Here is a 17,094-nt window from a genome sequence, read left to right as displayed (position 1 = left end):
TCATAAATTAACGACTATCTGAAAACTTGAGAATCATGACTCATCCTTAGTAATGGAGTCAATAAATTCTGGGGGGGTAAACTTTTAAAAACTATGCTGAAGCCCAGCAGTGTAGCTTGTGTATTTTTCCAGGTTCTGCTGATTTAAGCAAAAAGAGGTTTAAATAATACATGAAAGCTTCATAAACAACTCCTCAGATTTTGTTTTGTTAGAGTCAACCAAAGTGGAATAAGGAACCCTCTTCTATAGATATAGTCTTTTATTTTGAGCAGTTGTTGATTTTCAGTGCTGTTATGTCCACTTATTACTCTCTATACAGTCATTTCAGTTGTTAATGGTGAATTCTGCAGTATCCACAAGGGATTCAAGCTGCCTACCTATGCTCAAGGGATTCACAGAACACACTGCAGCATGAAATCCAACTTTTCTGTTCCTTAATTACTCTAAAACTTCCCCACTTGTTCATCAAATAGGAGTTTTCTTGGCTGCACTGAAGACAGACACACCAGATGCTCCTATGTTGTGTTCCTGGCAGAGCTGCCCAGGAAGTGTTTGCTGGGAGTCTTAAACCAAACTAACTGTTACTATGGTAACCATGCGTTGTCCCCACATCCACAGGGGCTGAAGTCTTACGGATTATAACTTTAAGATGTTCCTAAACATTATCTCTAGGAATAAATGGAGTTGTGGTGGGGATTTTTTTTTCCAGTGGCAGTGTACACCTAACATGTGCAACCACAGTGTGTGCAGACTCAGCTTTCAAATTCAGTTTGTGTCTAGAAAGTCCTGCATTTCAGTATTTGGAGATCTGACACATTGTGTGTAGCAAACCTCCATGCCAAATCAAGAGTATCCTAACTAAAGCAGTTGATGGATGATCATCATTAGCCTGATGATATTAGAGTGTGTGTATTCTTACCGAGGTGCCGTTGATGCTCCAGGAAACAATCGGCTTTGGAGAACCTTCAGCCTCACAAATCAAGACTTTGTGACTACCGTCTCCTCCGAGCTGCTTGGTCAGGTGTTTGATAACTGGAGCACCTACAACAGGACGTACATCTTCAGATGCATCTGAATGAGACAATGATTTACAGTAGTTGCATTTAATCGACTAGCTTTCTTGCTGAGAGTTAGCGGAGTAGATTGATAGCACTCCCAAGCCCATACTGTGGATGTGGAATTTTTTAGTTAAACTGAGCACACAAACACAAGTAACAGGGTGAAGCTGAAAGACATCAAAGTCCACCTACCACCAGCACCTTTACAGCTAGCTCATTATCATTATTTAAGCTAAGCTAAACCAAGCTAAGGATAAAGATGAGGAATGTGTACATCCTCTCATGTTACTCACAGAAACAAAACAAATAACCATATTTCCACACATCTCTGAGTTTCCTTTTAGCTCTTACCTTCAACAGCCAGTTCAAAAGAAGCTTTTCGGCTCAGCAGACCCATTGTCACCTGAGACTCATACCGGCCGGCGTCTGAGTACGTCACCTTGCTAAACTCTGGTTTTTTTGTCCAGTTTCACATTATCCTGGAATTCAACGAAAAGAATATCAGAGCTGTCAATAACAAGCACAAACTTTCTTCCCATTGACTTTAACCAAGCTGAATAGGAGGTTTCTTTTACCTTTGTCCAGGAGACCTTTGTGTCGCCGGAAGCATCAATCTGGAGATTTAGATCCAAGGTCTTGCCGGCACTACTGACGACATTTCCAGAGAGGCTTAAATTGATGTCTAGGTCTGAAGAGAGAGAAGAGAACAGTAAAGGATGGTTCAGCTGCCTGACAAGGGTCGAAAGCCTTCTTGTTGTTAAACCATACAGCCCGATCTCAGCTCACAGCCCTGCAGGAGCAGCTTATTAGAGGCAGTGTGGTTGACATGATACTTTTCTACACAAAGCATCGCACAACAGGAAGGCTTGCGATGCGAAACATAAGGATTTTGTTTCTCTACAAAACATTTTTCACTTTCATACCAACAAATAAGATTACAGCACTTTAAAATGACAATGTTATAGTGTGTAACTGCATAATGGCAGTGATTTCTGCTTTTGTTAATAAGATATGACACTTGTTTTGGTTGCTTACATTTAACACGACGTTCTCAGCATCTTCCATTGTTGGCTCATCAACAAGAGAGCATTTGTATTCACCGGTGGTGTTCACGGGAGACGTTTGAGATGGTGTAACTGTCTGTGTCTTCCACCGTCACCACTTCTCCCTTCAAAGACAAACAACCAAGCAGGTGATTAGTCTACAATGCTATGTTCAAGACAAAAAAAACGATACCTTTTTTGATGGAAAGCTGCAAAAAAAGTGATCTCCTAGGTGTGCTAATATTTTATTTACTCTGGTTTGACTAGTCCCTCTCTGTTTCAGACAGATATCTGTCTGACCTGATTTAAGGCTAATCTCAACTGTTCATCTAAATTAGGAGCAGCGAGCATCACAAACAACTTGCAGGTTGCAGACTTATTCACATTTACAGTTGTTGGGGTGACACCAGGCTTTCAATGGGCATGAAGGCAGGGAAGTAATGAGCACTGGGTGAGATATTGATGAGTACCTTAAGGTGGAAGTTAAAGCTGGTAGGAGCTGGGTTACCGTCTGCCATACACTTCAGAGTCACATTGTCTCCTTCTAGCAGAGGGTCCTGAGCAATGACCTGAAGCACAATGTTCTCTGTGGAATCTGTGGAGAAAATATGAGATAGAAAGTCAGGAACGGGTTGTATGTGTGGGTGTATTAAGTGGAGCGTGTGCCCCTCACAGCTCGCTGCAGGGACCGCGGAAACCGACTGTGCTAGTACGCTGCACAGAGCTGAAACTTTGTGTCACAGTGTTAGGTACAACCCAACTTCACAATGCAGCTGAGGAGATGTTAAATTGCAGTCATATTCTCAGGCAAATCGACCCAAGCAATTCTTCAGAGCGCAAGTTTCTGCTCCATGTGAGGAAACTTTAACATTTCTTGTATGAAAGTGTTCCACAAGTGAATAAGCTTCGGTGAGCAGGTAACTTCAAATTTTATGCTGCATTGATTTGGAAACCACTACAGGCTCACAGATCCCCAAACGGTTTTTTCCCCCACTCTATCACCGCTGAGGGTGCAGTTACGTTGGTCTGTCTTGGTGATATAGAATGAAATATAAACACAAACGGCAGTCTGTCTCCAATGACTACAGCTCAAGTGGTTTAAAGAGTTATTCTGGTGTCTGTTTGAGAGATATAGGTCAGGAGCTGCATCTGTTGTACTCCTGGAAACCATGACTAGTGTTGCTTCGACTAATTATTTCTAAAATGATCATTCATCTTATTAATGCACCTGGGAGGACTTTTCAGCTGGTAATAAATCAAACTGAAATTACTACTAATGTCTCTTTGCAGAGATGGGTGAAGACTACTTTTTGAAGTTCCAGTGAAGTCTCTCATGGTTTTAAACAATAACGATATAATAAAAATGTATAGTCATAAAATGTGGGGGCTCTTTTGATCGAAAATATATAACCCCTTTTACTTTGCGTGATGTTATATATCAGTTTTAGGTTAGTCTACACATGAATTGTGCTATGCTTTTCTTTTATCCACACACCTGAGCGAGACAGCTACAGACTTTTCAGACAGGCTGTCCAAACTGGGGCATTCATTTTTGTATAGACGGACAGCATTCATCCTTTCTATATCTACCTGTCATTTTTATTTTAACTACTAACATCTAAGTATCATCGTTTTTAGGTTGTTATATTCTTGTGTGTCATTTTTAACGTTTAAAAGTAACAACAAAGCAACAACATAAAAATCATAACATAAATCTTTGAGAACTTAATAAGATGTTATCTATACACAATTTAAAGAGCTAGCAGTAAGTGTGCTACATTGAAATGCAAAGAAAGCTACTTGCAGCCTGTTAAAGATACAGTGTGTAGAAATGGGAATATTTAGCAGTCAGTGTCTAGATTGCAACACTCTCTGGCTCACTCCTGAAGGGACGGTGGCCTACTAGGACAAGAAGCTCTTGTGATGCATGATATGCATGATCTTCTATTTCTAGTTTTTACCATCAAAAACCCTTATCATAAAAAATAATGTTGTCCACAGCCACTCCCTTTGTCTTCTCCTTTATCTTCCAACCAGTCTATTTTGTGCTGCCACTCCCTAAATACAAAAATGTGTATGTTACTAGTGTGTCAATTCTGTGGTGATGGAAGATGACAAGCCTATAACTTTTCATAAGTGGGGTAATAAATCAACCAGAATTGAGTCTTTTATTTTGTTGAGAAATTTAAGCTGGTCTGCACAAAACATCGAGCAGTTTCCCAAAGTTTGTCCAGTGAATGTTGTTCGTGTGGTTCAGGAACTCACAGGTTATACTGAAGGTTACTGGAGAGGACACCAGCTCTGGGCCCACGGAGTGCTGAGTGCTGCAGCTGAACTGGGCATCTGTGTCTTCTTTTTCAGCTGAGTACTCCAGTATGGAGGTGGTGGTCGAAAGGCCAGTATCAGGGTCTACCAGCACTGAGGCCTGGATGGAAACCCCTGGACAGAAAACAAATAAGTCAGTCTAACTTCAACACGTAAAAGAACATTAGTGTAATGACCGAAACAATGCTTTCCCAATGTCCGGGAACGTAGCCCAATTCACCACCAGAAAATAATTTACAGCAACAGTCCCAGACACAGAGAATAAAAACATTTGCGTATGAAATATGTATAAATGCCAGAAGCTCTCTAAAAAGCTGTTGGCATTTGTAATCATGCAAAAGGGTGAAGAATACACACCTTTCCCATCAGCTGCCAAGGGTTTGTTGTTTCTTTAACCATGTGATATTTGCTGCTGGACTTGCATCATTTGCAACACATGTTCCCAGCTGTGAAACAAAAAGATGCAAAAATGTATTAGAATGGAAAAAAGAGTCAAAATACTAAAGGAAAATCACTATTTAATAGCTTGAGAGGAAATCTGCATGTTTATAAAATGACAAAACGCCAGAGGAAAGGAGCTTTTTAAGCACCTGTCCGGTATAGGAGGACTGAGCACTTTTCTGCGCAACAGAGCGTGAAATGCCCAAAGCGTTTCTGAGGCCCCTCAGATCCTTTGGGTATTTTAATTGAAGAAGGGGGAGAATCTACTCTTTACTAATTCATGAGAGTCACTTCAAAGAACTCATTACTGTAGTAACATGGCTGCTGCTGCGCCTCAAGATACCTCAGCCCAAGTGAGGGATTTCCTTGATGGTTTGCTGCTTAAAATACTGTAGGTATAAGCAATGTTTGTCATTAAAAACTCACCTTAGTAAGTTTGCCAATTGCTATCTCCTCTGCTTTGTCAAGAATCTCCAGGCCTGCTGGTGTCTCTGCAACACAAAAAAAATGTGTTAATGAATGGGGTGTTGTTTTCAGTGATATGTGCTGCACAATCAGTCGCTCTAAAGCTTAAAAGGAAAAGGAAGATATTTCCACACTCACTGTAGATCACCATATTAACAGGGTATTCTGCAATGTCTGCCCCAGCAACCACCATGCAGGTGAAAGTGCGCTGGTCGCTCAGCGTAGCCTCAGAGAGTAGCAGGCTGGAGTTTGCAGCCAGGCTCACACGGCCCTTGTATTCATCAGTAGCACTGATTGAGACATTCTGGTTTTTCTGCTTGACCAGCAGGTCTCCTGGAAGTCCCTCTCCTTTGTCCTGAAAGCAGAGCAGAGTGCATTGGTTACTGTGTGTCACATATGGCACTGGCTTCCAGTTCAAATAAAAGCACCCTCTGCTCATGCGGTGTCATATGGAGGCACAGATGCATGCTCTATTGCACAGCATATGCACTCAGGCTGGGCGTGGCTCAGACATGATAAGTGGGTGTCAGACAGACTTCACCATTTTGAATCCATTGACCTCCACAGTGACTTACATATTTCCATTTAAGGATGAGGACGTCGTCGGCTTTTATGGCTCCATTGTTGCACGGGATCTCAAGTGTCTCCCCATACAGGCCGATAACAGTCTCCAAACCGCTGACTGCGAAAGAGAAAAGCAGAGACATATTTTTCAATTACTTTTTCAGAGAGGAGCTAATCTGGTCAGCCTCAGCACAGCTTGAAATGTTTTGACTGAAAATTGAAATCCGTTATTATTCTGAATGCTTCAAAGTCCAACCCCTTTGTGCATATTTGACAGGCATTTATCAATACCACTTAGCTGTCGCCTACATACACTTAGAACCAAAGTTTCTATGGAGTTCTGGTAATTTTACAGCTCTCTTTGAAATGAAAAACAACCTTTCCTGCCCTAAATTTCATTCAAACATCTCCATGGAGACAAAGTGCTGGAGAGGGGGATGGGAGGAGGGTGCCAGCACAAGTGTCTCAGTGAGGCGATGAGGGGTTAAAGCCAGAGGGCCACAGGGAAGAAAAGGGTGCAATGGCCCGACTGAAAATGAGGTGCTGATTTTTTTTCAGTATTCAGATTCACATTTCAGACCTTTCAGAGTTCAGGGTAAGGTAATCATATGGGTGGGTGCATGGATCTGACAGTGAGACTCTACAACAGCTCATCAGCAGTAGGAGCAGTCTCTAATGTTGAAGTACAGGAGAGGCGAAAAACAATGAAGATGCTAAAATAATCTGTGTGCATCCAACCTTGAAATTGTGTGATTATGTTCAGGCACAAAACAATAACAAAGAAACATCTGCAAACTTTAATCAGCCATTTCTGAAGCTCAAAAGTTTGATTCAGTTTCATCTTAACTCATCTGACATTAAAGCTTTCCTCAGAGTCATGCAAAGACAGGGCGGAAAATTCATTTGCTTTGAGCATGATACTCATTTGAATCCCATTTGAATGGAAGTAAATACTTTCACTGTGGTCCCCATTATCTTTATTAGGATAGACTAACAACCAAGACCTTGATGGCATATTTGCTCAGTTGCTTGTGATGGCAGGATGAGTGAGCAACTTTTGAGGTGCACAAATATCTACTTCCTACTTCTTTTGTGATGTTTTCCCTGACGTTAGACATCATTTTTTCAAGTGCACAAAACTGTTGTATACCCTTGTGATACATTACTTCATTAAAGAGACTCTATAGCAGTTAATAGTTTGCCTCAGGTCAACAAAACCTGCTGTTATTGGTGTCCTCCTGACACTAGGTGGAACAAAGTTCACAGTGTGACACCTGTCACTCATTTTTATGAACTGTCAGCTCAGAAACAACCTCCGGTTGGGAGCTGACAGTGGTAAAGCCGTCATTAAACCTGCCGCAGCAACCCAATGACAAGCAGCAGACAATTCAATAACATCAATAGAGACGTTAGAGTCTGTCTGTGGAAGTTCTGGTTCCTGATAGGGGCACTCGGGTTTAGAGTGAGGGAATGCGTTTCCCAGCAGGAAATGACTGGGAGATGACTGGTGCATTTTCACTTCCTAAGTAAGTTTTACTTCTGATTTTAAGAAGGTCATATTTCTCCAATTTTTTTAAGCTCTGCTATACTTTTTGAAGTTGTTTTCTGCTTTTGCTGTAGTTGACAACATTTCACTGGCCTGTGGACGCTAGTTTGACTTTTTAAATGAATTTAAAAAGTGACATTTGGTAAGTACATTTATTTCCATGAGGTGAGTAGGACGAGAAGATCAATAATTATAGCTGCTGGGACTGCCATCACAGTCTGAATTTACTCTGCTCTCTATCATTTGAAGATTACTGGGTGCTTCTTAGTTTCAAACAGAAAAGAGGGAATAAGTCAACAGGAAAAGACCTTTGTGGGTTTGCTTTTTTCAAAAGAGGAACTATTGAATGACCAGATCCTCTATTCAGCAGATGTCCCGGTGTCGTCACTTGACAGAGATAAACACTTTGATTCAAGGTTTGATTTCCTGTGCCTCTACAGTCCTCCAAGTAGTTTAACATGACAGGTTTGAACGTTGTTCACCAATCGTGTGATTAACTGGTTTTCCAACAGAGCCGGCTTCTTTGATTCTCTAAGATAGGTCTATAAGCAGGTTAACTCAGGCTTGGTCGAGGCCTCACTGTGCACCTAGAAACCTCTTCTTTTTAACCCACAGTGACTTTGATGCTTAACTTCTAGTCTCTGTTAAAATGACTCCTGCATCCTTTTACTCTGTAATAACTCAGAGGTTTCAGCATGTTATTCCTGGTGTAGAAAACCTGACTTTCTGCAGAACCTTCTTTAAAATTACATCTTTTTTTAAAGGTAACTATCAACCTAACAACCTGTACTCATAAAAGAACATCTTATAAAGACTTCTCGGCCTTCAGTGGTGATCTGAACCTTTGAACAGGACTGTGTCAGGTGACGTTTTGTAACCAGGACGTCTGAGCTGCTGAAAATATGCTCGGTGGCCCGCAGTGATTGATTAAGGATTAATATTTGCTGTCGAAAATGTAAAGAAATGCTGCTTCTTCAGCGAGCCTTCAATCCTCTTGTCTGAACTCTACTCCATTGCAGTGGTTTCAGGCGTTCAAAATTACAATATAGGCCTTGAAATTGTCAGTATTGTTGCCGATGTTCTTATTTGCTTTTGTAGCATCAATTTCAATGTGTTTCATAGCCAGTTGAAAACTCCTCACAGGGGCTTTAAAATAAAGGTTTCCGCTAGCAGGCAGTTAGCTTAGCCTAGCTTAAAATTAGAAAAAGAGTGTGGTAACAAGCTTGACACGCCGTGTAGAAACGAGAAAAGAATCCCCTGGATAATACCTCTAAAGTTCACAAAATAACACTGTTCATCTAAGTCGTTTAATCAGAATAAAATCAAAGACTGCTACATTTTTACTCGTAGCTAGTATCTTACACTTGTTTTGGCTTTGTGTTAAGCTGGGCTAGGCTAACTGCCTCACAGCTGTGCGTCAATATTTGTTGAACAAAGGAATCTGGTAAAATATTCCAGAAATTCTTAATCTCTTTTCAAAAATTCTAAATGTTCACACTAATTTGAGATAACACTGTTTGCTCCTTGGGCAAAGAGTGCTTTTTTTCCCTCACAACATACCAAAATTTTTGCCAATTTATCTGCCATCACAGCATGAATTTACTCTGCTCTCTATCAATTGAAGATTACTGGGTGCTTCTTACTTGTTCAAACAGGAAAAAAGGGAATAAGTCAACAAAAAGGACCTTTGTGGGTTTGCTTTTTTTTCATATGACCTCCGTAAATGAGCTAGATTTATGTTTACGAAAACATAAGCAAATAACAATACAGACACAAGAAACAAGAGAACAAAAAGGGCTTTGAAAAGCTATGAGGTTTATCAGCAGTGATGGCAATAATCAGGGCTTAGAGCTCTATCTGTGAAGCAGGAGCATCAGATGTGAGCATCAAAGCAACGCCCAATGAAAGTTATTTGAGAACACCGATATGGCAGCCTGTCACCAGAACAGATTCAGCACCTGCATTTAAATAAGGCTTGGCGACATTTAAAAGTGACAGCACGCGACAAAACAAACCTCGACTCATTTCAACTGCTGACAGTCCTACCAGGAATTATTCACAGAAAATGGGATAAGCACCATCACTTGTCAGCTACAGCAGCAGATTTAAACTATTTTGTATGATAATTACTCTAATTGATCTTGATTTTCCTCACATCTAATCTGCAGCTCTTTAAGTCATGTATTGGTCCAGTGGATATCCTGGGTCTTTAGTATCTCACAACTTCAGGAATTTGCACATTAAGTTCCTGCGATCATAGACAGGCACGGGTAATTCCTTTTAAAGACTTTGAAAAGGTATTTCCATGTCTACATGCAGAAAATGGGAAGTTTGCTGGGCTGTAAATTTGTGTCTGCATTTCACAGACTTTTGCTCACATCCAGATTTTGGCACCAGGGTGCACATCAGTCCGTTACACCTGAAATGGTAATGTCGACTGCTGGTGCGAACGCAGCGTGCTCATGTAGCCATCCCACTCCTCCTTGTTTTTTGTCTTTCTGATGTAAATCTAATGAAACTGACTCTCATGCTTGAACAAGCTTCGGCTAGACATGCAGGTTTCAGGTCCAGACAGAGAAGATTGTACACGCTGGGCAGAAAAAGGAGGCATGGTGAATCTATTAGGATGAGCCGTTTAATGAGCTTTCTGTGCAAGACATAGGGGCATGTTTTGCATGTGTTTCAGATCTGATTATATCCTGCTACTTTTCATTTTCAGGGGTACGTAGGGTGGCAAAAACATTCTTTAAGGATCTGAATATATGCAACATCTGGGCGTGTTCATGCCAGGAGAAGTGTAATGGCCGAGAAAAATGTAATGTTTTTTTCAGAGCCTATTTGGCAGCTCAAGTCCATATGTCTTCCAAGTGCACAGTCTCTGGAGAAATTGCTGCACAACCTGTACTGCTGAATCTCACATTTGCTAAACAACAACAGTCAGTTAATTCAGGTTTTGCTGCCATGTTGGATAGGTTATCGCCCTCCCTGTATAATGCACTCCTTATATGTTAAATTCAAATAGGCTTTTTTGAATATTCAAACAAAGCTGTGTTCAGCTTCTCTGAGAACTTTATGAGAGTCTGAATTAAGGACACAACTCTATCTGTTCAGATTACTCTGTAACACAATGAGAACTAATCGCACATGTTGTGTTGGAGATGACAAAGCTCCTGCTGCTTACTGAGATAAGGTAATCCTTGGCGACAAAAGTAGGTGAACAATGTGACTACACAATGACAAAAACATGCACACATGCTATGCATACATAAAGTTATCACCTCTGCCAGCTGTCTATAGGACGAGGGGGCAGCAGCAAGTGGTGACCTGTGTTTTGTTCAGATTGGCTGTACGGTTTATTGTTTGTGGCAATGCAGCAGAGTCTGTATAATGCTTAATACTTTTACTGTTCTTTTACCCGGAGTGAAAAAAAGCATTAAGAAGGTAACATGCATTTGTTGACTAAAACTTAAATATTTCTCCTTTCCATGATGCCAAGTAAACCTCAAGGTTTAAATGTCATCCGGGGTAGAAATGCATAGTATGCTGTTATTCATTGTTACATTATTTATGCATCAGAAAGAGATCATGTGTCAACACATTTGGCAGTGAGAGAGAACACTATTATATAAAGACTATTTTCTATTTAGCACCTGAAAATCCACTGGTTCATCCATGTTTTACAGATCGGGGTACTAAATCTAGAAACTGTGACACTAAAGAAACGATTATGAGTGTGTTTTTAAATCTGTTAAAGAGGACCCAGGGTCTCCATTGTGCCAAAATGAAGATTAAAGTGCTAAATAGACTTTGTTCTCATGTAGTTCATCTATGTCTTCACAGATCATTCATTAGATCCTCATTCCTATGAAACCAAAATAACTTTGGTTGTTAGATTTGATGTGTAATTCTCCTTAGTTTCATAAGCACACCTCTCATAATGCACAATTTTTTTTTAACTAATACTCTGTCTGTACCAAGTAATAGGCAGGCGAGTGACAGAGACAGGCAGCACCACAGGAGACACTTTCATGTTCATGATTAAGGCTCCTCTTTCTCTGAGAAGAGACAGGTGACGACAGCTCAGATATAAGCTCACCAGGGAAATCAGCTACCTCCCCACACTACTTTCTATATCCCTGTTTTGCTACCTGACGCCCTCCCATTTCTTTCTCTGTGTGTGTGTTCGGTGTAAGTGTGTGTTTGTGTGTGAGCACGTCTTTCAGCCACAACATCAACGGAGGCCTAAACTTATTAAGTGCTGAAAATGGGGATTGTGCAGTGAATGGAGATCCCATGGCGCATGTCCACAAAGACTTGATGGCAAATAGCCTCGCTTCAGCAGTGAGGAGGGCAGACAGAATCACTTTGGTCGGATCAATAATAGTTGAGGAAAGGCTGGATTCATATAGTGAACGTCGCTCGCCTAAAGAGCAAGAATTAAAGGAAAACCTAACCTTGCGAGACTTTCTGCTTCTTGTCCTTGTCTTTTCTTAAATAATTAAACAAGTGCTGCATTTTGATTAGCCTCATCGACTATCTGAAATTACAGAAGATCAGGAGTTTAATAAGTCAATCTATCATGGCTCACTCCAAAGAGAAGAAAAGAGTCGACTGTCACATGGTAAGTTTGGGAAGGTTCTGGTTAAAATTGTTCAGTCTACCATGATCAATAATTTGATAATGAACACACTCCATTGACTGAACACAGTGGCCCCCTTTATCTCTGACAAAGTGCTCAGGGCAGGAAGCTATCACTTGTTTGGATGTCAAACTGCTGTTTCACAGGTTGAAAGTCTCAAACTTGGGGAATGTTAAACTACTTTTATCATTTCACTGCTCTTTAGCAACTAAACTAGCATTTTAGCTACTCACCCTGAGCTTAATATCAGAGAAAATGGCAGCCATGTGGATTTGGTGAGTAGGTTGCTGTGTTTTGGGGTTTTTGTACCATAAAACACCCTCAGCTCATACTTAACTAATTATGACAAGCATATGATGGTATTAAAATGATGTTACAGTATCAGCAATGCTAAGGAAGCATTCCAGACCAGTTGAAGAGGGATTTTTTTTTTAATACAAAGTTAAATCCTCGCTATCCCCATCTCTCTCAGGGGAAGGGGTGTAATCATGTCACTGATGGAGAACTGACAGCACCCTCGCACAACATCCCTTTCACACATGCTTTCCTTTTTGTTGCCGGCTGGAGGCACCGTTTCAAACGTCAACATTGTGTCCTCTATAATTTTGCCTTTTCCCAACCAACTGTAATTGCCTGTCAGTGTCTTTGCAGCATTAAAGTAAGGGTATCAAGCTTTTGTTTTGTTTTTTTCCACCGGAATGTTGAGAGCTGGTCGTCAAAAAGGCCCAGGGCTGAGAGACTCATTTTTCAAACAGGTAGAGGAAGCATGCACAACAAATTCTCCAGTACGTTCTGTCCTGTATGTCGCAGTGAACAGAGCGTGATTGCAGTTTTTTCACCACAACATCACGCCTCCATCACCTCAAACTGTGAAGCCATGCTGGCACCATCACCCTTGTGAGGGCAATACGGGTTTTTCACTGGATCAAATCTTTAGTCCAGATTGAAATACCCCCCACAAATAATGGACAGATTGCTTTGAAATCTTGAAATCATCTACAATAGATGCTTTTGGAGCAGAAGATGAGCTTTGTAGTTTGTGCCGCCAATTTTTTTTGTGTCCTTTTTGGAATTCTTTAACCATTACCATTGAAAGTACAATTTTGTCTCCAAATTAGGTAGGTAACCAACCAGGACAAGAGTTACCTTGAGACATTTATTAATTTGGTGAGGCATAGATATATGCTGACTGTTCAAACATGAGTCAAAGAAGCACCAGAAACTACCATCACTTAAATGGGGATCTGGATGTTTAGTTTACTTAACAGATCAGCTAGTTGGAATTGGAATTTCTCTTTTAACAACAAGGTAATTGGTAACTTTGGAACTTCCATTATTAAAATATCCCTGTCAAACACTTGTACAGTTAAACTAAAGAGATAATTTCAAATTCTACTTCTCCTTCCTTACTCAGCTGGTATCATAAAACACAAAAAAGCAACTGGCCAGTCTTGTTGTTGGTGGTTTTATCTATAGTGTTGCCTTACCTCACTTTACCTAGAGCAGAGAAAAACCTCTGGAAGTTTGTAGTTCTTTGAGTAGTTCCCCAGTGGGTTGTTCTTTCAAGAGGCTCCTGAGAACATTTTGTCCCTAAACGCCTCCTCACAGTCCCCTAGTAATAAACCCATTCTGACTTTGGGGAACCCTTGACTTTCCACTGGAACTCCATGAAGTTAAGTTTTTGAGTTTGAATTAGTCAAGGTGACCGGATGTCATAAACTTTGGCTGAGACATTCATGTTCCCCTCAGGATGAACTGTTACAATTTTGGCAAATCCTTACTTTTCATTTGGAATTTATTATTCTGCTCACTGTGTTTTTTTGATTCATCAGTTGATCATTCAGTAAAATCAAATGCTAGAAAAAAAGTGATAATATCTTCCCTCCTCTAACCAATCAACAGTCTAAAACCCAAAGGCATTCTATTTACTTTTATATATGAAAAAGAGAGCAGCAAAACAGAAGCTACAGAAAGAGTGTTTGGTATAGCAGCTTAAGAAATGATCGATTGCTTGATAATTGCTGAAAATTGTTTCAGGTCTAGTGCTGATGCTGACAGGCTGCCTGATTAAATCTATTTTGCAGAAATAAGCAGCAGGCAGGAGTTTGTTCAAGTACTTCAGGGTTGACAAAAGCCACATTATGTGAAATGAAATGCACTGACGTGGAGCTTTGGAGCCATTTCAAAAGCCTCATTTCATGCCACACCATCTGTTTCAGGACACTAAATGTGTTGCCCTGCACCTCATTGACCTTCAGTTGGGTGCAAAGGTCATTAGGAACGAGACAATCTGCAAAGACAGACCATTTATGGACAGAAAGCCTCGGGACAAAGGTTTTTTTTTTCTTACAGTGTTCCCTGCGGGGCTTGCCTGCTGTCCTGCTGAAGAAGCCGCCTGTCAACTCTTCTTTTGTTTTAATAAGTGATCCACTCTCTGCAGTCTTATCTCCAAGTAACAAAGAGTTGTTCAAAGTTTATCACTTTTATTAGTTTATGACGGGAAACAGTTTGTGTTACCCTCTGACATTAATATGAATGTGTGAAACTGGTGCACAGCCATGCAATAAAAACAATGGAATGGGAAATTAGTCTCAAGAACAGCAGACGAGGTTAGTTTCCCTTTAATGAAATTGTATTTTCTCTCAGAACCACACAACAAAGATGTGATATTCAGGGCATCTATCCTCAATCTTTTCAATCTGACATTAAGAAACTGAAAACTTGTTTGGTTTCTTTCATAATAACACAGGAAATGATTTTTACCATCAAATCAATAAAGAAAGGAACGGGAAACATTTACGAGATGTAACTGGTTGAGTCATCTTCCGAGCAAATTAAGTGCTTGTTTTTAACTCAACAATCAAAGTTTATGAGGTTGAAATTTCAGTTTTAGGACTGTTGGCTGCGCTAAACATGCAGCATGCATACGTCAGCCTCGGCTCCAGGAAATGTCATCTGACATCTGACATAAGAAATTGTGATCGATCGCGAACATTATTAGTATTTAATCTAATACATAAAGCGATGCATTGTTTCATGTATTGACTGTAAACCCTGCAGGGCTTGTCCAATTCTGATTACACATGCTTCCTCAAACACAGAGTCCAGAAAAATCGGCTCAATAATAATCTATAACCCTTTGCATATAGAAGTTCCTAATGCACTTTACTTTTTCATTGTAACTTCGAATAAAGATCATTTTCTCAAGTATGTATTAGGTAGGAGTAAGAAAAACCAAGAAAACAAGACATCTAGAGAATGCCGGAGTTTTTGTTTTACAATGACTGACGTTTTTATAGAAAGTAGCAAGTTCTCTGTCAATCAGTTGTTACATCAAATGTCGAGTCTTGTTCTCATCCGCAGAATCTTTCTTGTTAAAAATGACATAACTTCAAAAGCTGGAGTACAATGACATAAATAAAACTTCCTGTGATTTCACAGTCTACACTGAGCAGAGCTATGTTTGTCACCTCAGGGCGAAGCAAGGAGGAAGAGGATGGGCAGGAAATGGAGAATGATGGAGGGTACACAACACACAATTTAGTATGAGTCTATTAGGCATAATGGCTCCCTCCTTCACCCTGCAGCATGGACACATTTTTAGATCACTGTGCAACTCAACCAACAATAGCATTCATGCTTGGCAAGCAAATACCCAATCACACAACTCATTTTAGTACTCTGTGTTATTAAGGGAAATAAGGCAAAACCTCTAATGTGCATGAAAGGGATTTTGCAAAAACTAAAATGCAAAGGCACAGAGGAGTACAGCACAGTAAATAACCCTCATCAGAGCTCCTCATGCATCTTTATACTTCCATGTACCTGAAAAATGAGAACCCTATCCTGCTTTACACAGCCCTCCAGCTAGAAATAACACGCTGCTTCCAGAGTGAATTTTATAGAGAGACGTATAGAGAGCTCTCCCTGCCTCAGGCAAAAGACAACAATGTTCATTTGTCGCATCAGTGTGGTCAACAGACACCAGCATACAACAGCAGGCGGGAACAGGGCTAATGCATCGCCTGCAGTCCCACCTGTCGGGCTCCATTGTTGCCTTGTGACGGAAAATGCTGGCTCCATTTCCTCTGGATTCAGACTCGTCCCGAGGAGGGCTCAGTACCTGTGCAGACCTGCTGCGGAGGGATCAGGTTGCCGCTTCCGCTTCTCGTCAGGGATTGAGACGAGAGGACAAAGAGGAGAGAGGGGGTCTCGAGAAGGAGGAAAAGATTTCTTTTGCCTTCGGGTGATTCAAGCCACTTGTATAATAAATGGTTGGAGTGCAAGAAACGTCTTGTTGAAAGAGAGAAAATCGTTCTGATCAGGGAGGTGTTAAACGCAGGGTTTAATGGCCCTCAAACTCCCCTGCTGTGCTCTACATTATGCCTAGATTGGATTGTATTTTTTCTATTCTTCTCAACTGTCTAAAAGTAGGCAGGACTTAGTCTTAACATTTTAAGCACTCCGTTTCAAATTATTTCCAGGGGTTTGTTGTATAATCTTAATTTCCTTTCTTCTTCTTTCTCTCTGGGACTTTTTGCAAGCACATTTCCTGATTCAACTCAAGTCATATCTTGTTTGCTTCAACCCATGTTATTTCCTAACAATTCCCATGTACCTATTAACAATCCCTGGAGAACAGGTTTGAACACTTTGCACTAGCTGTGGGTTATTCCTGTAGGTACGGAGAGTGATCGCACATGCACTGGAATAATAAGCCCAAAGGAAGAGTTCTCTGCAGCTGAAAACACGGCATGCCTCGTGACCGCATCGCATTCTGGTCCATTAGGGACACCGTCAGTGTAATTTATCTTTCTGTTGTCTACCTTGCTCTTCAAAATGCTCATGTAATGAGAGAAAGTGTGTCATCAAAAAGTTCCTGTTGAAGATTTATCAAGAAAAGTTTTCCATTAAATATCTAATGAGGCTGCTGTGGAAATGTCTCAACATGGTGTCGGGCTGTCGATGTTTGAATGTTATCTGAGGTAATAAGAAAAAAACACAGAGCCAAAC

General features: G+C 40.6%; 1 protein-coding gene across 1 annotated transcript in view; it reads right to left on the bottom strand.

Annotated features, from left to right (window-relative positions):
• Positions 1–17,094, bottom strand: part of LOC117825753 (CD166 antigen homolog) — a 42,097-nt gene that overhangs the window by 6,737 nt on the left and 18,266 nt on the right. The window contains 13 exon segments of the mRNA XM_034701681.1: positions 920–1,041; positions 1,410–1,518; positions 1,520–1,537; positions 1,634–1,746; positions 2,075–2,165; positions 2,167–2,226; positions 2,572–2,696; positions 4,367–4,540; positions 4,784–4,814; positions 4,816–4,872; positions 5,294–5,358; positions 5,471–5,687; positions 5,908–6,014. Coding sequence (XP_034557572.1) covers positions 920–1,041; positions 1,410–1,518; positions 1,520–1,537; positions 1,634–1,746; positions 2,075–2,165; positions 2,167–2,226; positions 2,572–2,696; positions 4,367–4,540; positions 4,784–4,814; positions 4,816–4,872; positions 5,294–5,358; positions 5,471–5,687; positions 5,908–6,014 — 1,289 coding nt within the window.

The sequence above is a fragment of the Notolabrus celidotus genome, chromosome 14 (assembly GCF_009762535.1).
Source record: "Notolabrus celidotus isolate fNotCel1 chromosome 14, fNotCel1.pri, whole genome shotgun sequence".
NCBI classification, from domain to species: Eukaryota; Metazoa; Chordata; class Actinopteri; order Labriformes; family Labridae; genus Notolabrus; species Notolabrus celidotus.
The sequence above is the reverse complement of the archived record's forward strand: the minus strand, read 5'-3'. Positions and strand labels throughout refer to the sequence as shown.